At 34.6% G+C, this 20,696-nt stretch overlaps 1 protein-coding gene across 2 annotated transcripts; it reads left to right on the top strand.

Moving 5' to 3' along the window:
• Positions 1 to 307: 307 nt before the first annotated feature.
• On the top strand, positions 308 to 20,354 carry RIOK2 (RIO kinase 2). 2 transcript variants are annotated; one of them, XM_033111173.1, is made up of 10 exons: positions 308 to 646; positions 3,427 to 3,565; positions 4,321 to 4,437; positions 6,373 to 6,548; positions 8,871 to 8,959; positions 10,909 to 11,100; positions 13,208 to 13,300; positions 14,073 to 14,597; positions 16,051 to 16,147; positions 20,084 to 20,220. In XM_033111173.1, exons 1-10 carry the CDS (start codon positions 581 to 583, stop codon positions 20,087 to 20,089), a joined length of 1,500 nt encoding a protein of 499 aa, XP_032967064.1. In that variant the 5' UTR covers positions 308 to 580; the 3' UTR covers positions 20,090 to 20,220. The 2 variants fall into 2 exon arrangements, with proteins under 2 accessions (XP_032967064.1, XP_032967063.1); XM_033111172.1 differs by having other exon boundaries at positions 309 to 646; positions 20,080 to 20,354.
• The last annotated feature ends 342 nt before the right edge of the window (positions 20,355 to 20,696 follow it).

The following is a 20,696-nucleotide window of genomic DNA, read 5'->3' as shown; positions in this document are numbered from 1 at the left end:
CTCTGGCGTCTCAAGGATCAACTTAAAACCAAGTACTGAGCAGGCGCAGGACAGTTCTCATCAACCACGCCCTGAGCATGCGCAGTTAGAAGAAGGACTGCTTGTGTAATTGATGACTAGTGTTTATCTTTAATGGCCTTTATCATCTGAAGTCGCGTTCAGGTTCATTTTCCCTAAAGTAGGACTTGCTGTTTAGGGATAAACTTTATAAAAGTTACCACTCTGCTCTCAGAAGTAGATAGCGTCCTAAAGGACGCTAGGCAAACGGTCTTGACAGATAAGAAAAATAAAATGGCATGTTATAGCGAACACTTACAGCCTGCCAACTCAGTTACATGGGAAAAAAATCACTTTGAAAAATACTTTACCTTTCTCATACTATGTGCTTCATAAGCCCAAAAGACGTTTTACTTTCCCGTGCTGTGAGACTCTACTTCTATGTATTGACAAGGACCTGAAGTAAGGAGCAGCGCATGCGCCAAGCACCCTAAGCCTGCGAAGCGTGTGACCGGCCGGAGTGCCACCGTTCCTAGCTTTCTCTGGTTGTGGAGGAGGCTTCCGGGCTCCGTCTTGGGCCGCCATGGGGAAGGTGAATGTGGCCAAGTTGCGCTACTTGAGCCGGGATGACTTCAGGGTCCTGATCGCGGTAAGCAGCGCGCCGATTGCCCTGTCCCTTGTCCTTTCCCACCGCGCGTCCTCTTCCTGTTCGTGGATGGAAGTTTTCTGGGAGCAGAGAGCGCTCTGGCAGTGGAACGCGGCCGAGGATGGGAATGGGGAAAAGACCAGAGAGTTAGATGTTTCAAAAGCCTTTGTTAGGAACCTTTTATCTTACCCAAAATACAGCCAAGGCCCCTCTCCAGAACCACATGCATCCATGTGGCCCGGGAATCAATTTCTGTCCCTGGGCTTCGGACCAGCTGAAAAGGGGTTAAGTCGACTAAGGAGAATTAATAGCATTGAGTTCCCCACTCACAGACTTAGTCACATAGCATTCCTTCAGTTTCATTCAATCAACACATCTGTGTCGGGTTTTTAGTAACAGTTTTAGGGAGTTCAACGGGGTGCAGACAGACAAGGAAGACAGATCATCAAGTAAACGAATCAATAAATACGAATGATAATATCAGCCAATAAGAACTATGAAAATGTTAATGAAAGAGGCTAACGGAGTAGAAACCATGCATAGTCGGGGCGGGGGCACGAGTGCTATCTTTTAAATTGGGTAGCCCGCAGACTACCTGAGTGCAAGAATCTTGTCTGTTCACTGTTTTAACCAAAGTTTTAAGGCCTTTTTTAAAAAGTTCCTGGCACGTGGTAGGTGCTGAACAATTACTTGATAGGAAAAAGAAAGAGTGGGGGATGATAGTTGCTGACTGAGAAGCAGCTGGCCCAGTGAAGTCCCTGGAATGAGTTGGAGGCAGGGGAAACAGCAGTAGTAGGTGCAGAGGCTCTGAAGCAGGAACAGTTTTTGAGGAATGGAAAGGCCACTGTGGCTAGAGCATAATGAGCAAGAGGCTGAACGGTTGGAGATGTGACAGGGAAAGGTGAAAGCCAGCTCATACGTTACAGAGCCTTCCAAGCTTAGTAAAGAATTTGGAATATATTCTAAGTATAGGGGAGCCACTGAATGTTTTCAAGCAGGGAGGTGACAAAAACTGATTTTATGGTCTCGTCTTATGGCATAAAAAGCAACACCTACATTGGGCATTTGCAGAATAAAATTTATTTAGGAGCTGTTTTCTTTTGATTATAAGGATTAAACTATCAAATGCAAATTCAGCATGAAATTTGGAAGGCACTTTCTCTGCAATATATAAGTTCTTTTTTGAAGCTCACTAAGGAATGATGACCTCCTCATTAGGTAAAATATTTAAGTGTTAGTTGAGTCTCACCAGCCTTGGTATCAGTGACCACCTTTCTTGTACCCTCTCTTCCCTTTACTTCTCTGGCACCTCTATATCAATAATCAGACTTTGGCTGCTCTTACCTTTCAATGTGAACTTAGCCTCAAATTCTGTCCCTCAACCCTCCTTTCTCTTCTATTGTCTCTTGCTTGAAAAGCACATCCATGTCATGGCTTCATCTCTTACCTCTATCAAATAATTGACAGTATTTTCCCCTCTAATTATGACTTCATTCCTGAGTATAGATCTGTCTTTCCAATTTTCCTTAAACATCTTCGTTTGAAGGACCTTCCAACACCTCACACTCAGTGTACTCAAATCAAATTCATCGACTTTGTGTACCCCCTCACTCCTTTCCCAAACTCCATTAAAATAATTGTTATTACTATTATTATTTTACAACCTGCTCTTCCTCTTCATTTAACATTGACTCTTCATTCCCTTTACCCTCTCACTTCCAATGTCAATTTCATACTACTGCCTGAAGATCTTTAATTCCTCCCTTCCATTACCGCTACCTCTTCCGTGTTCTGGCTTCTATTTCCTCTGGCCTAGACTGTCATCTTAGTTCTCCAGGATATACCACCTCCAGTTTTGCCTTCTCTAAACCACTTTGCAGATTCCTGGTAGATTAATGTCCTTAAAACAAATTTATTCATATACCTCCCTTGATTAAACGTCATCAAGGGTTTCCTACTTTCCTCTACAAAATCTAAAACTCGTTGGTCTACTTTCAAGTCCTTCCTTATCTTACTCAGAGGCATTTTTCAGCCGCCTTTTCATGAACTCTACATGCCATCCTGTCTGAGCTACTACTACACTTACTAGCTGTTCCTGTGCTTTGTACTTTCTTGCGTATGTGCCATATCGAAATGTTTTTTATTGTTCCTAATATTCCCTTGTCTGCTTTTTCTATAATCTTGCATCTCTCAAAGTCAGTCTCAAGTGTTGCTTCTGCCTTGAAACTTATCCCTCAGGCAGAAGTATTCTTGTTCTGCCCTGAGCCACCTCTTTTTAGCACTTACCGTTTCTTTCTTTCTTTCTAATGGAATTAGATGTGTACATTCTTATTTTCACAGTTACATAATAGATTTTCCAGGGGTAGCGAGTACTTTTACATTTCTTTTATCCTCCACATTACCTACATGTGATACTTTCTCATTAAATACCTTCTTAATAAATATCTGGAATATATGTAGTTTTTAAAGATAACTATTTGGATGTCAATAAATATTTTAGTATTTACCACATGTCGGTAACTATGTTAAGCACTCACATTTCTTACCTTGAAGGGCATAGAATTTAGTAGAGAGCTAGAATATGAATATCAGTGATTACATATCAAACTGTGATTAAAAATATGTCCAGAGAAGGTAGTAATTACGTCTCAGAATTGTTTGGGGAACGGCATGGTCAGAGAAGTTTGAAGAAGTTAATTTCTTAGCAAGGTTTTGATAGACAGCAGTTGTTGATTAGATATCATGTGTTAATTATGGTTATATAATGATTCCTTTAATTTCAGGTTGAAATGGGCATGAAGAACCATGAAATAGTTCCCTGCAGTTTGGTTGCTTCTATAGCCAGCCTTAAACATGGTGGCTGTAATAAAGTTTTAAGAGAATTAGTGAAACATAAACTCATAGCTTGGGAGCGTACCAAAAGTAAGTATTTGAGGTACTATTTGTGATTTTTCATGTAACTGTCTTCCCCCAGAGCAGGCATTCCAAAATGCCGGAAATAGAAGTTGCCAGACCAGGAAAACACTAGCTCTAGAACTGACATCACATACTTCTACCACTGGTCAGAGCACTCATAGGGCCCACCCAGATCAAAGAGGGTAGAAAATAATCTGCACCTCCTGATAGGGGTTCAGCAAATTCCAGCTGCATAAGAGCAAGCAGGATAGCGATACTGATGGTGCCATCTTTGGAAAAGACAATCTGCCACAAGACTCTAGAGCAGTACTACTCAAACCATTTGTGTTGAGGGTTGAGTTCCGTTTTTTCAACTACCATGGATCCATACTTTGAAAATAATAAAGTAACTACTAGAAAAATGAAATTAATTGATAAAATGTAAGTCAAATTCCTTATTAGAGTTGAAGACATACAATAACTTGGTCAAATTGATAGAAAATTTTTTTAAATGTTACCACTTCATTTCAGCTTCTCTGTATCTTGTCACAGGCTGGTAACAAACATAGACGGATGTTCAGTCTGTGGGTCACACTTTGAGTAACACCTGTTCTAGAGAAGAAATAAAAATTGTAGGAAGAAATGCCAAACCTATAAATCTGGGTAGCTAATCTTTTTCCAGCTAAGACTTCCATGTCTGAATTCTTCTCATGATTTGAACTGATGTAACTTGGTGGTACAATGTAACTAAAATGTGGTCTTTCTCACTTGTTTTTGTCTAGCTGTCCAGGGCTATCGGTTGACAAACGCAGGCTATGATTACCTAGCTTTGAAAGCGCTTTCTTCTAGACAGGTAGTTGAGTCTGTTGGAAACCAGATGGGTGTTGGCAAAGAATCTGGTAAGTGCTAACAGTACTATTGAACGCGTTTTCTTTGCTTTTAGTTTTATATTCTCTTTGAGAAAGCATTCATCTTTTAATTTTTTAAACTTTTTCCAACTGAACAGTAAATTGGAAAGTTGTTTAGAAACAATACAGATTATGAAATTGTCTTTAGTGTAGTACCTTATTGTTTTGTCATAAGTCTATCACTGAAAATTAAGTATAGCAAGAATTAGTTTTTCTCTAATTGAAATCTTTGCCAAATATTTTATTTGCACTTATTTTATATCTGATAAATTGTACATTTATAATAGTAAAAAATGTTTAACACGAAGTACTAGAAGATCGTGAATATCTAAAACCCACAAACATTGTTTTCTTCACAGTAATATGATCAACAAGGCAAAATTGGGTATGTGTGGAAGACAGAAAAAAAGCATTCTAAAATAGCATTGAACAAATATCTATGTATTTATTTTCTATGTAGAAGACAGGTAGAAATGAAGAGCAGGGAAAGATTTTCTTTATACCACGCCCTATTATACACTGCTTTCTATCCTATATAATTTATCTTATTACATTATTTATCTAAACTGAAGAAGCAAAATTAAAGTTGGAAGTAAAATAATTATTAGGAAGCCTACTCCAAAGGAGGTTGCTGTGTACTTCAGATGGTTTGTATGTCTTCTGTATTAATATCCAGATTATGGTGTATATTTAATAAGTAATACAAGCATGCTATACAGTAGTGTGTGTGTGTGTGTGCGTGTGTGTGTAAAATGTATAAAATGAGATAATGAAACATCTTTTGAGATAAGCTTCCTTTTAATTATGTCCAATTTTCTTCAATTTAAAAAATAGCAACTTTTTTTCTTGTTAAGAACTTCATTGTATACAAAAGAGAGTACAATCAAAAGTAAATCTTACTTCTACAAGCATGCTATACAGTAGTGTGTGTGTGTGTGTGTGTGTGTGTGTAAAATGTATAAAATGAGATAATGAAACATCTTTTGAGATAAGCTTCCTTTTAATTATGTCCAATTTTCTTCAATTTAAAAAATAGCAACTTTTTTTTCTTGTTAAGAACTTCATTGTATACAAAAGAGAGTACAATCAAAAGTAAATCTTACTTCTAATACAGGTCTCAATCTCCTGTTCTATTTCCCAAAGCTATTTCAGTTTATTGATGTCTTACATAGCTTTCTAAAAATATTCTATGTAAATATAAATATGTGCTAAGGATAGATGTATATACATTCATATGCGATGTGATGAACACTCTTGTACAGACGTCTCTGTGCAAATGTGCAAATAAATTTATAAATACATTCAATTATTAGGGCAAAAGTTACATGTACTTAAAATTTTGATCTTACCAAATTTTTCTCCAAAAAGTTTGCACCAGTTTATAACCCCACCAGTGAAAGAAAGAGACTATTTCTTGATAGAAATGAAATAAACTTTCTCATGACTACTTAGGATATTCTAAATGTCAATATTACAAATAGCAACTTGTTTAATAGTTGAAATACTTATGGGGTGATCTGTTCCATTCTGATTATAGGATTATATTCTAACAACTGAATATTTTTCGTTGAAGCAAGTAAAGAATTGAACTTTATGTTGAAAAGGAAGATTGTTAAATCATTTCTCGTACATGCAGAGCACTAAGGAATAATTAGATGTTTTCCAACTGAATTAAATTGAGCATTGAGTATCTTTGGAAGCAACAACCTTGATGCATTGCATCATTGTATTCTTTTGTAGTAGATATTAATGTGTCATCTTATTTTGGATTGTAATTAAATAATTTTGCTAAATGGTAAGTATTCCTGGTTATTAGGAAAGATAAAATTTGATACAAATAAAATCAGACAAAGTTAGAAAATTAGAATTGCTTCAACTTATTGGCATAAGTGTATAATAGTGGTCGTTTTAAAATCTTGGCTCTAGATATTTATATTGTTGCAAATGGAGAAGGTCAGCAATTTGCATTAAAGCTTCACAGACTGGGAAGAACCTCCTTTCGAAATCTGAAAAACAAGCGTGATTACCATAAACACAGGCATAACGTGTCTTGGCTTTATTTATCTCGTCTTTCTGCCATGAAAGAATTTGCCTATATGAAGGTATTTCAATTTTTTTCATTTTTAATTGTTATAAACGTATAAAGGCAACGTATAATCTACAATATTAACAAGATAGAGTAGCCTAAAATAATGATGTAATTGCCTCACAAGTGTGTGAATATATATCTAAACTGTGCATACTTATGTCTGTAATTGAAAACACTAGATAATTATCTGTAGAATCCTTAATGTCTCAGATAAATTGACTGGTATTTTTTATTTCACATAATAGAAGTGTCAATTTACAGATTTGTATGTATATTACCAAGAGAAAAAATTATTAGTTTTTAAACTTTTACCTTTAAAATTAAGTTCAACATAGATTTGTTAAATATTTTTTATAATCAAATTAAATATCTTCAGTCTTTAAATTAAACAGAAAATGACATTGCATTTTTATTACTCTCTCAGTAGGATTTATTTGTTATGACTTCATTCTTCTTTAATTTGAATTATTAAAAGTCAGCCAGTGTATGACCAGTTGTTTCTTGAGAGTTCCTGTTTGGTGTTCTTCAAGTAGGTTGTTTTAATTCACGTGCTTAAATTTTTAGTAATCAGAAGGAAGAATTCTCAACACAGTATAAATGATACTGATACCATACATGTTATGAATTTCAGATCTTAAATTAATGGTTTGTATCCTATAATAGTCAATCAGTAAGTAGGCAGTTTGGTAGGAATCATTACACATATTCCCAAAACTGTATTAGGTATTTTCTCGGGCTATTTATATGAAGGTACAGGAATAGAATGTGGTTGTGCTTAAATATGCTTCTTAAATACATGGATATTTTCCTAACAGAGAATAAGGTAAAATTGAGCTATAGCTTGGCAAAAGGGCTGGACGACTGTGACAATAGTTGAGGTTATTATATGCTTATATAATATTTGCTATATTATGTGCCAATGCATGCTCAAAATCAGCTTGCACTGGGAAAAAAAAAATTAAGCCAAGCAAACAATCTTTGGGGAATGAGAAGTAGTTTATTTCCTGTGCAAAGAAGGTAGGAAGTAGACAGCCTTTTAAAATCAACCCTGTTAATAAGTATATATTGAGTGTCAGCTGTGTTCCCACCACTATATTAAGTACTGGGGTAGGGTGTAATATAGGGGTGATACCGAAGGAGTAACCAGTGCCGTCTGTGTCTTAAAGTTAGGAAGATAACACAAACGCAAATTAGACAAAGAAGAGTTTAACAATTAAATTATATGTGTTACGTTTAGAGAAACTGGTGTGGAGTAGAATAATTGATGAAAGGTTTAATGAAGTGAGTCGGAGTTGGGTAAAGTTACAAAGCATACGTATGATTTGGTTATAAGAAGACAGTACTTGCTGAGGAGCCACTTTGGGCAAAGACGTGGATATCGTTGTGAGCCCTGTGTGTCTAGGTGACAGTCACAAGCTGTCCTGATTGCACTCCAGAGTGCTTATTGGAGAGAGTATTGGGAAAACCAGGACTGGTTAACTGGATTAAAGAGAGTTTTGAAAACTAGAAAAAGTTGTTCAAAACCAATATTTATAGCCATTGTAGATTTTTCTTTTTTTAATTGAGTGTTGACACAAGCATCTTAGTTTGCTGTTGGTACACAGGATAAAGGTTAGGTATGGTGGCAAGAGCTAGAACCACTGATGGAGGGATCAGGTATAAGTGATAAAGGCTTAGAAATGGTAGCATTCTAAATGGCAGAGGGCATAAATCTGTTAGTGACATACGCGTATTTTGAAGGAAGTAATAATAGGATAGAAAAAGTTAAGCATAAGGGAAAAGATGGATTTATGGATGATCTGAAGTAACATTTGACTCAGATTACTACAGTGTGCATATTTGTCACATGATAGATTTATATTATATATTGTAGTCTGTGAAAAGGTCAGTGTTCTATAAACTAAAATGCCTAATGTATTGGAATATTTCATTTCCTAATATAGCAGAAGACAGAGTTCTTCCTAAATCACAGTTTATTTCCATTTAATTTTTTTTAAGCTCACTCCAATAAATAGTAAAAACTTACAAAACAGAAGAGGATATATTCTAAAGGCAGATACTCTTTCTTACTCATTTTTATAACCCTAGCACAGTATATAATAACTATGTTCAATAAATGAATGGTGAAAAAAATAAGTAAACTGGTTTAAAATTTTGTTTTTATGTACAGTTCGTTCTATGCTGTGAATAAGCCATACATAAATAATCATGTGTTAACTGTAATTTTGTAAAGGCTTGTATGTTTTACTTCTGGTTGTGGGTAGATATATTTACTTTTATTCCCTAAAACTTAATCACCTCTTCATTAGTTTATAATTGTTTTGCTATGTTTTAGGCATTGTATGACAGGAAATTTCCAGTTCCAAAGCCAATTGATTATAATCGCCATGCAGTGGTTATGGAACTCATAAATGGCTATCCCCTGTAAGTATGTATTATTCTTGAAACCATGGGTCCTAATAACTAACTATAAGGTTCAGTTTTTAAAAATAATTTTTTTTTAATTAAACGGAATATTGCTTCTGGGAAGTTACAAATGAACATACAGCAGTAGACTCAAAGGCAAATGAAAATTCAGTTTCATCCTAACAGTATATAGTTTGTAACCTCTGTGATTCATTTAACAAACAGATACTAATCTAGTATGTGCCAAACACTTCCAGGCTCAGAAGTAAACAAAACAAAGTCCCTGCTCTCACAGAGCTTACATTCTGATGGAAGGAGACATGCAGTAAAAAGCTAAATATATACCAGGAGATAGTAAATGTTATGGATAAAAATAAAACGGGGCAAAGGGGCAGGAAGGACGGAGATGGGTGTAGAAGGCTGCTATTTTACATGAGCTGGTCAGGAAAAGTCGCACTGATAAGGTGATTTTTGAGCAGAATCCTGAAAGAAGTGAGGGGAAACCATGCAGACATCTAAGAGAACATTCCAGGCAGAGAGAACAGCAAGTGCGTCAGCCCTGGGATGGGAGTATGCCTACATGTTCAGGGAACAGTGAGGGTGTATGTCAGTGTGGCTGGAGCTGAACGAGTAAGGGAGAAACCATAAGTGGTAAGTAAGGTCAGAGAGGGAGCAGGGGCCAGATCATTTAGGGTTTGTAGGCTACTGCAAGGCCTTTTTAATGTTTCTTACTGCAATATATCTGACACATGATACCGTGTAAATGTAAGGCATACAACTTGTTGATTTGATACTTTTATAATGTTACTGCCTTTGTAGTGCTGTTTAGCACAAGGACTTTTGATTGAGATAGGAAGCTATTGGAGGACTTTGAACTGAGAAGAGACATGATATGACTAGTATTTTAATAGAATCACTCTGGCTGCTATATTGAGAGTAGACTCAAAGGAGATAATGCCAGAATTAGGGAGACAAGTTAGGAGATTATTGTAATATTCCTGTCAAGAGATGACGGTAGTTTGGATCAGAGTGATAGATGTCAAGGTGTTAAAAAGTGGTCAGATTCTGGATATGTTTTTCAGAAAAAGCCAACATGATTTGTTTGGGGTTGGATATTGATATGAAGGAAGGTGCGAGTCAAGGATAACATCCTTGAATTAATTGGAGGGATAAAGTTGACATTTACAAAAATGGGAAAGACTGAAGAGCAGTTTGAAGTTAGAGGGTGGAGCAGAATCAGAGGTTCAGTTTGGGACATGGTAAGTTTGAGATGCCTAGGAGTTTGGAGAAGTCTAGATTGAAGTCAGTATATATGCATGGTGTTTTAAGCCATGAGCCTGGAGGAGATCACCAAGAATGATTTAAAATAAGAGGCCCAATGATTAAGATTAACCTTTGAGGAATTCCAAAATTTAAAGGTCAGGGAGAAGAAAAAGAACTAGCAAAAAAGACTAAGGAGGAAAGATCAGTATAAAAAGAAGACAGCCTAAAGAGCTGGTATATCAAGAGTCAAGTGAAGGAAGTGCTTCAAGGAGGGGGAAGAGGTTAACTGACAGACCCAAGGAGGGGGAAGAGGTTAACTGACAGACCAAATATGATGAAAACCAAAAATTGACCATTGGATTTCTTAGCAACATGGAAGTCATTGGTATTCTGACGAGATATTTTATTGGAACAAGATGGATGAATAAAGCTTCTTTGTTATGGGTTCATTAGAGTGGGAGGAAAAAAACTGGAGAAAGCACATGTATAGGAGTCGTAAAGAAGATCAAAGAAAGAATGTGGCAGTGGAAAGGATACAGAATCGCAGCAGGTGTGGCTTTTATTTTTTTAATCGATGGGTGCTGTTATGTCTGTATACTGTTGGGAATGAAAACTGCTAGGAAATCAGGAAATGGAAATACATGCTTTCATCAAAATCATAAATGAGGACAAATAACCTATTCTCATAATTAAAATACTTTCAGATGTCAGATACACCACGTTGAAGATCCTGCATCAGTGTATGATGAAGCTATGGAACTAATTGTCAAACTAGCAAATCATGGGCTAATTCATGGAGATTTCAATGAATTCAATCTCATTTTGGATAAAGATGACCACATCACCATGATTGATTTTCCACAAATGGTTTCAACTTCGCATCCCAATGCTGAATGGTATATACCATGCTGAAATTGATTCTGAGTGTGGTTGTGTTATGTGTGATGCAGTCAGTTTGCATTCCTAATTGTCAACTTAGTAGTACTGTCATTTGGGTCAATAACTGCTTTGAAGTGGCTGATGTTAATGGTCTAAAATTTTGTTTATTAAATGATAGCAAACTAGTAGGATTTTCCCCTTAAGAGAATCTTTCTTATTCCTCAGTATTTTAAAGGAGGGAATGCACTTTGGTCCAGTTTTTGAAACCTATTCATTAAGCTTATGCTGTATATTGGAAACCTGAAGAAACTGCCTGCTGTTATAAACCATCAGAACAATTTGAGTTACTCCTATAATCTGACAGACTTTCAAAAGTCAATTTTTCTTAGCCATGGAACCCTTTATTCAAACAGACTTTAGGTGGAAACCCAAGTTTTAAAACAAAAACCTGCTCAGAAGTAGGGACATGGAAAAGGAAACCCATTCTCTCTGCCTTTCCACTTTCTTCTCCATGGTTGCCTCCAAGAGGGCTTCACCAAGCAGAATTCAATAATGTTGATGGCCTTAATAAAAGTTGTGGATTTGGACTGGTTTCAGTTGCCAGACGAGTACTATATCTTGTGTCATTTTTAGCTTTTATTATTAGAAAATTCACATAAAACCTCATCCCTGACGCAGGGCAGAATCACTTTATACACTGTGATGATCTTATTCTTCATGTTATTTAACCACTTAAACCAGCGACGTTGTAAAATATGACAGGATATGTATTTTCCTTTTTTGTTTGTACTCCATGAGCAATTGAGCATAATCAAATTAAAAGTATTTTTTTTCCTTCCTGTTCCAAGTAATAATATGAGAAGCTTCTTCTTTTTTGCAAAGATAACTGTTATCACTTACATAATGTATTATGAGCAGAGTGTGAGCTCCAACCACTTTGTGTTCAGGGAGGCTCCTCCTCCTGGTTTTTATTAGAAAATGTCTATATTCTAGAGAAAAAAATGTTTAAAAATAAACTTAAAAAATATTCCCAGCAAAACAATACTAACAGGTTAATGCCTGGCACTTGGGTGGCTGATATGTCTTTAGATGATGACTAGTCACCATTTTTATTAAATGGAGTGCCATAGTCAAACAATGAAGGAACATCTAGGAACCACCAGAATTAGAGACAGAAATGATAACAGATTATGACATTCCAAGTTAAGGCTGCATTATTCTTGAAGACCCTGATTTAACTTGAACTTTTATGGGCAAGTACTGTGGTAAATGAGTTGTGCTAATAAGCACTAGAGATTAAGATACAAATAATGCCTATTTCTGCTTTCAAAGTTATTGTGCAGTAGGTGAGACATAAGCATGTATAAAAACATAATGTTAAAATAATTTATTGAGGTTTTCCCCAGGGTGCCCTAAGAGCATAGAACAGTGGCATTGCCTTCCTATTGCATCCTTCTCTAAAATGATAATTTAGTTAAAATTCATGTCTGGAAACCTAGAGAATGAATCTGTTCTTGTTGCTTTGTGGTGACCTAAAAGAGACCCTGATATTCAGAGGTCCTTCTACTGTCAGTCCAGGTTAACATGTCTTCAGGTCATTACAAGCCACAGCATTATTTACGCCTTTTGGATGTTATCGCAGATGAGCCAATGGGTAATAAAGGCACCTCAACATAATGCAGGAGTCAAACTTTTTCTTGTATGTCATTAACCTGTTTTTATCTTCAGCTTTCCCTGTTGACCCAGTTCTAGTGGGTGTAGCTCAGAGGAAGTATAACCAGACTGGAGAAGAAAGAGGAAGAGTGGAAACCTGCCCCCAAATTACAGGCTCATAGCCTACTTTTCTGGGATTCATACTCATTTTCTCTTAGTATGTGTTACATTATGTGTTACATTTCAGTTTTCTAAATAGAAATTATATGCCTTTGACAGGTTATATTACTCGTTAGTTACTCTCCTGTTAGTTTTAGTGTTCCAAATACACTGTCAACTGGTTTCGAGTAACATCCTTTTCTCTTTCATGTAAGGAGTAGAAGTGTAACAGATAATAAGGATATTGTCGTTGGCTGATAAGGGGAAAATGAGCAACAAAGGTTATATCAAAAATGATTCTTGCTTTTGCAGGTATTTTGACAGAGATGTTAAATGCATTAGAGAGTTCTTCATGAAGCGATTCAGCTATGAAAGTGAGCTTTATCCAACCTTTAGTGATATCAGGTTTGTACTCTGCATTGCTTAAAATGATAGAACTCTTGATTTATTTAGTTCTAAAAGTTAACATTTTCATCTAAAAATTTTCCAAATAGTGACCTTTCACACATTATTGAGTATCATTGCTGTGTAGTATGTAAATGAAACAAAAACTAGAAAATACCTGCTTTGGATCCATTAAGACAATGTTACTGAGTTTGAGGGAGGAACATACATAGTTTCTTATAAAGTCAAGAACTTTTATTCAATGTAAGATGCTCTGTGAATAACCTATTTGTAAGGAATCAAGTCAAGTGTTTATCAGAATTTGTGTTTTTCCTTTATTCAGAACAGGAGCTATTTTTGATTCATGGAGCCTAATTATATGTACAAATTAGTACACTTTCAAAGCCATATTTTCTCATTTATTTTATACACTTAGTTAAGATAATTATTTTCTGATTTGGGATGATTGACATAATTTAAAAGAAGAACTCTTTACCTGCTTTTAAAGTTAATTTATTAAGTCAGTAAATGTCAACTAAAGTTTCTATAACCTTTCTACTAATATCTATTGCTTTCCGTAGTCATTACTTTATTCGTAAATGACAACCAGCATATATCTTTTACATTTGTATACGTAAGTTATTTAAGTATTACATTTCAGGCAAAGAAAAATCTTTCAAATACACGAACTATTAAACTCACTTGAGAATTATAATTTATCAGAATCATACGTATTTATCCATGTCAGATGGTTTTTTTCTCTCTGAGTGCTTGATGTTCTTTTGTTTCCTAGGAGGGAGGACTCTCTTGATGTAGAGGTTTCGGCCAGTGGCTACACAAAGGAAATGCAGGCAGATGATGAACTGCTTCATCCAGTAGGTCCAGATGATAAATATACTGAAACAGAGGAGGGATCTGAATTCTCATTTTCTGACGAAGAGGTACCAGAAAAAGCAAAGGTTTATAGGTTAGAAAATCAAAGTGAACGAAACTCTGAAGATGAATCAGTTCACTGCTGTTGCAGCTCATCTGGAGACCTTGAAGAAATAAAGGAAGACAATTTGTCAGAGAAGAGTGCTGATGCACACAATTTTGAAATGACTGGATTCAATCAAGCTTTAGAAGAAATAAAAGGGCAGGTTGTTGAAAACAAGTCTGTAACTGAATTTTCGGAGGAGCAAAACAAAACTGAAAATGACACGAGGCAAGATGGTAAGACAGGTCCAGGAGGAATCCCCACAGGCTCTGAAGAGGATGAAGATGAATGCCCTCATCGCATTGCCTTGTCGTCATTCAACAAAGAATTCAGGCCTTTCAGGTATAGAATTCAGGCATTTTAGTTGTAGATTTCTGTTGATTGATTTTTGTCTTTAATCTGGAGACCTGTACTTTCTTCCATTCTGGTAAATGAGTATTTTTTTTCAAAGATGTGAGAGTTGTATTCTGTGCCATTATGTGTAAAAAGAAAGCAAATAACCCTTTTGTTGTTAAAATTCCAATTATCTACAGCCCACCAGATCCTAGACAGCATATTGATTCGATTTTAAGCAGTCTGCCTGAAAATATAAGTTGGTTATTTTAATACAGGTCTCTTGATAAATTGATCACATTTTAGATGGATGAATTGTTCGTAATTATATATCTAATGTATGTTTAATTTATGTATAGGCCAATAAATCTGCAGTAAATGTGCTTTCTTCATAAAGGATCTACTTACAGTGAATTTCCTCTGGTACTTTGAACCTTCTTATTTGTTCATGTGAAATTACATAATGTTATTTTTTTTTTTAAGAATTGTTTGTCTTGCAAATATTAATTAGCCATAGATTAGCAAAAGAGCTAAAATTTAATTTTTAGATTTGGGATAGTTTACCCAGAATCAAAGAACTATAGTTTAATGAAATAGTTTTATTTATTTCAAAATAGCAATAAGACAGAATTAAATCAGTATATTTATTAAGCATTTCTCAGTACATATTTAGGTCTACATCCTAAGGCTGCCTTTATGGTTAGCATTTTATTGTGAAGCAAAACACACAAGAATTTTTTTTTTCTTTTCCATATAACCATATCTTGAGAATTGGGGCTAGTACCACTTGAATAATAAACAAAAAATTAAATTAAAATCAACAGTGGCAGTGGCTTAGGATTTTGACTAATAAAAGAAAATCTACATAAGTTAAACAGTTTTCTAAGCACAGAATAATTTGTTCTCACACTCTAAACACGTGTTGGGCAAAATTTTTATTTTTCAAAGTAGAAATGTAAGATAACAGATATTGCTGAAAAATATTGACTGCTAAGAGTTAATATCGTTTGAGTTTCTTATACATTAAAACTTTGAGCAATGTGTAAAACAAATTAGACAATTTCTATCATTGCAGTTTTTTCTGTCTCTTTCCATTACATCTAATTTTGTTTGGGAAGATGGCAAGAAAATGTCCTAAGGATTTAGATTGTAAGAGGCAGATTTGTGTATAGTCTCGTGAAAGAAAAGGGAAAAAGACATGAATTGTGGCTAAGTGATAACAGATTTTTGTGGCCCAAAACATTCTATCGTTTTGAAATTTCAATAGTGACAATCAGAAAGCTTAAAAAATGAAAATTGTTAATATAGTTGGCTTAATTGTGGGTAGTTTTACCTTCAAAGAACTTTTAAATGTAATATTTCTGAGTTATTTTATGTTTTTAATTTTATTATGTAAAGAATGATATAAATAAGCATAATTACTATAAAAATTAACTAGATAAATTGTGATTTTTAATTTTAGAGATGAAGAAAATACGGAAGATACTAATCAATATAGAACGAGAACGCTGAGTATTACTTCTGTGGGTAGTGTTTTAAGCTGTTCAACAATTCCTCCGGTAACTATTTATTCAACATTTATAAATGTTTATTAGGTCATGACTGTGGACAGATTACTGAGCTGAGGCACCGTGAGGATTACATGAGATACAAGACAGTCTCAGCCAGTTGGACCTCATGTTAATAGAACAAAATCGTAACGAAGTACAAAGTGAGTAATATAGGAGAATTCACTTTTAGCTGAAATGATCAGAGCTTTCAGGGTAAGACAGCATGTAAGTTAGCTTGAATATAAAGGATAAAATCATAGAAATTTAGATCCACTTGGTTGATATGGTTTAGTCCCTGAATTTTAACAATGAGGAAATTGAGGCCCAGATAGATAGCTTACATGACTTTGCTCAGTGTTACCCAGCTAGTGACAGCACCATGGCTGAAATGAAGATGCTCTAGCTTCACTAGTTGGTTTGTTCTTAAATTTCAAAAGACAAAAATAGGTAGTTTTTAAATTTTTGGTATCTCAAGCGTTTGTTGGACATTTTGCAATGTCCAAAAGAATTTCATGAGGGACGTTGTCTGGCCAGGATAATGAGCACAAATCTTCTAGCTCCTCCTGAGGAGCTTGTCTGCCCGTCAGCCTTCCCTCTGAGCTACCCCAAGCGGAAGAATCCATTTATTTATTTTTTTTTTGCAGATTTTAAGGAGAGAGATAAAATTACATAATAGGTTTATTGGATTTTTTTTTTCTTTCTGCTTAAAGGTATGTTGAATACCATCGAAACCAGTTTTTAGTGATAAAATGAGCAAAAGAAGAAAATCAGAAGATAGATAGGAGAAAATAAAATTATGTGGTAAATTAATTCAAAAGAAAAGAATTTGTTTTTTTCCTGAATTTTCCATTTTCAAGTTCAGATATATTGTCAGATAAAATGTATGTCCTGTGGTGGGTAATATTGGATATTTACAAAATTAAATCTGAATTATTAAAAACAAGCTAAAAATAACAGTACTGTATTTTATAATATAGCACACTGTAGTAGTAAATAATATAGCACACTTTTACTTGATAATAGAAACATTTAGAGCTTGTCAGACCAAAATTCTAGAAATATATTGATTTTTATATACTCTTTTCTGATGGCTTCATAATTTACTGGTTTTCTGGACATAAAATTTAAATCTATGTAATCTTTGAAACATCTATTTATATTAAAAAATGAAAATATCCTTTTAAGTATTACCACCTGTTTTTATGAAGACTGTCTCACACTTTATGGTTTCCTGTTTACTCTTGGCTTTGCTATTTTCTATACTTACTGAGATTTACCCTCCTTTCTTTGATTTCTCAGATTCAAAGCATAAGTACTTTTGTATCTTATTACAGTGGTATAAAATTAGCAATTGCATATAAAGAAAAGTGAGATTACTAATTCATGCTACTTTCTTAGGTTTTAATTTATGCTCTTCTATATATAGAGATGGTGGTGGCACTGACATTATCTGTAGGTCTTGACATTATCACATTTCCCTTACTGCTAACAGCAGGAACTTAAAAGTTTATAATGGGTCACACCTATAATGAATTGCATTATAAAATACAAATTTGATTTCTAAGGAGTAAAACGATTTCTTTACCCTAGCTTTATCAAAAAGGTTTCCCTCTAATTATTGGAAACAAATTGATCATTTTAACTATCTTCTTTTGGAATTTTGGTCACACTATTTTCCCTGAGGTCACATTATATTTGTTAAAAAGATCAGGAGAAAATAAACTTTTATTTTGTTACCTCCATTATTTTGATGATTGTTGTTTTGAGGTCTGTGCAAAGGTAAAAGATTTTCTCTGTATTCTTTGAAATTATAATTGTAAGGTCTGTTTTCCTTCTCAAAATAGTTTTTTAGTTCCTTATGTATTGGCAAAGTTACTATTTATGAACCCTGTTCTTTCTAATATGTAACAGAATTAAATTATAAAATTAAGGTATATTTCACTTAAGTATGTATGTAGCCACCATCAAAAACAACAAACAACAATATACGTGATTTTCATTGATTTTTTTTTATATACTCCTTGAGATAATACACAAGTATTTTATTTCATATTTCATCATTTAAAAAACAAACTAAATGGGGTTTTTCTTCCACTTTTGTTACCATGAAGAAAATTACATTGCAGGGTTTGTAAATTGTCCTGGATTAGGAAAAGGTACATGCATAGCCATCCATTATCTCCTTATTTTCTTTAGCTGCTTGATAAAATTATCTTAAGGTCTTATTGAAGTGAAGAGCCAAGGGGAAGTTCAAGCAGAATATTTGGAAAAGAAATTGATATTTTTTTTCTTGGAAATATTCTGGAGGGCCCTCTGAATTCCTCTAGTTTAAACTTGGTGTACCCTCTACTGTTGTTTTCCTGGAACTTTTCACCTATTTGTTGGGTGTCTTCTTTCCTAGTTCCATCTACATTTTTTACCTACTTTACTCCTTTATTGGCATTATAGATTCCAGGATTTATTTGAGTGAATTTTGGGGAGACTTTTTATTACTAAGAGTATCTTTATCCTTTCCTCATACTTGATTGGGAGTTTACAGAGTTTGATTTGGAAATAATTTTCCTTCAGCATTTTCAAAGTATTGCTCTATTGTCTTTGCTGTAGTTAAGGAGATGCTGTCTCCAGGGTTCTGGTCTCTTGATGGGGTGGGAGACTATGATAGTTGCCTGGCTTCTTGGGATCTGGATGGGTGCTGGAGGCCAGTCTTATTTTAAACTTTGAGTCAACCCTCCTTTCAGTTCTGAAACTTTGGCTATACCAGGTCCTTCTAAGTCGCCAGCATTCCTAGGTTTGAGGAACTGCATCTCATGGGGTATCATCCTCTGCAGAACTTGAGTTCTGATTCTTTCACTGTTTGCCCCTATCTTTTCTTACCTTTTTTCCCCCACGAACAATCATTAGACCAAAGTAAAGAGGGATAACTTGTTAAAGCCTGTTAATTGAATATAGTCTGCTTAACTGGGTAAAATAATCCAGTTTGCATTTAACTCATTTCATCCTGAGTTTTATATTATACATATGCAATTCAGGAAACTGTTAGGCAGACTAGTTCTTCTAGCCCATTTTTTCTTCTCAAATCCATTATTCTTTAATTTTTTTAACTTGATGTATTTTTAATAAATGCATCTTTGTGCCTCATGTAAGGTGGGGCATATTAAGAGACTCATGCTTCAACCCTTGCAATGTTTGTCTTCTTTTTTTAGGAGACAAGTTGGATAGCGCAAGGTTATATACAATTAAATAACAGGCTATAGTGCTTCAGAGAAAGAAAGGGTTACTGGAAATGGAATATTCTTATTTTTTAATCATCTTGGTAGTCATGTGAGACTGGCAGCCTGTGTCCTAACTAATGAGAAATAATTTGAATTTACGGTCATTAACTATGAGAAAGCATTCTACATCTCCCAAAACTGTAGGAAGACTTTTCCATGGATAACTGCTGCCATCAGGTCATTTCTACACCTGAAGTTATGAAGAATATATTGTGGATATATTTTTACCAGTAGTGAATGCTTTCAAACATAATTTTCCACTACATTAACATGCCCACTTTTATCTAGAAAGCAGAGGAACAAGCAGTTTTTATGTTGTTTGTTTTGATTTTTTTTGGTTTTGAGGGGGTTTTTTTTGTTGTTTTTTCTTAAGTTTCCCTGATGGACACCAGGTGGCACTAGGGTGGTTTGTTTTTCAAAGAATTGTGACTATTCACTATTTTTGCTATAATCTGTATTTCTGTTAGGAATGTTATTTCTCCTATTTTATAACAATTTAATGCTTTATTTTGTTGGTTTGTATAGACTGTTAGTATTTGGAATATTAAAATTCAGGCTCTTAACAGAAATTTGAAAAACATTAGCAATGTAAACCTTTGTTTTATTGAATGTTTACTCCTTATCAAAATAGTCAATTGTAAGTGATACTAATTCATGAAATCTTTCCAGGAAGTGGTGAAGCAGAAAGTGAAACGTCAGTTGACAAAACAGCAAAAATCAGCTGTCAGACGTCGATTGCAAAAAGGAGAAGCAAACATATTTACCAAGCAACGAAGAGAAAACATGCAAAATATTAAGTCAAGCTTGGAAGCAGCTAGCTTTTGGGAAGAGTAATATATTTAAGATCTTGAATATTTTTCAGAAAGTTGCTATGATCCCTTTTTAAGCCACCTTTAGTCTTTTTTGGACCAAGACAGATAAATAAACCCTCTCTCATGTATGAATTTGACTCAGTACCTGTTTCTTAAAGAATAATTGTAGTAATTCTAAAGCAATCCAATTTTACAAGTAATTTTGATACCTGGTACATCAGATGCAATCTGTTTTTCAAAATAATTTTTATTAGGAACATTTGGGGATTTTTAAAATCTAAATATTGTTTTTGTTGTGTTTTGTTCTCTACTAAAAACAGGTAATTGCTCAATTTCAAAACCCAGCTTTTCTACTTGCTAGTGAAAACAATCTTAGGCAAGCCGTATTTCTCTCTCCCTCTCTCTGTCCTTTACCACATCAGTTTTAGTGTTAAAATTGGATTTATAACTACTTTGTCAGGTTGTTTTGAGGAC

This window comes from Rhinolophus ferrumequinum, chromosome 7 (assembly GCF_004115265.2).
Source record: "Rhinolophus ferrumequinum isolate MPI-CBG mRhiFer1 chromosome 7, mRhiFer1_v1.p, whole genome shotgun sequence".
Taxonomy (NCBI): Eukaryota; Metazoa; Chordata; class Mammalia; order Chiroptera; family Rhinolophidae; genus Rhinolophus; species Rhinolophus ferrumequinum.
This window is presented reverse-complemented; position numbering and strand designations above follow the sequence as displayed.

Coding starts and splice junctions, on each gene's coding strand:
- RIOK2 (XM_033111172.1), top strand. CDS start 581: ATGGGGAAGGTGAATGTGGCCAAGTTGCGCTACTTGAGCCGGGATGAC. Junction 8,960..10,908: donor CTCATAAATGGCTATCCCCT/GTAAGTATGTAT, acceptor AAATACTTTCAG/ATGTCAGATACACCACGTTG. Junction 16,148..20,079: donor GCTGTTCAACAATTCCTCCG/GTAACTATTTAT, acceptor AAATCTTTCCAG/GAAGTGGTGAAGCAGAAAGT.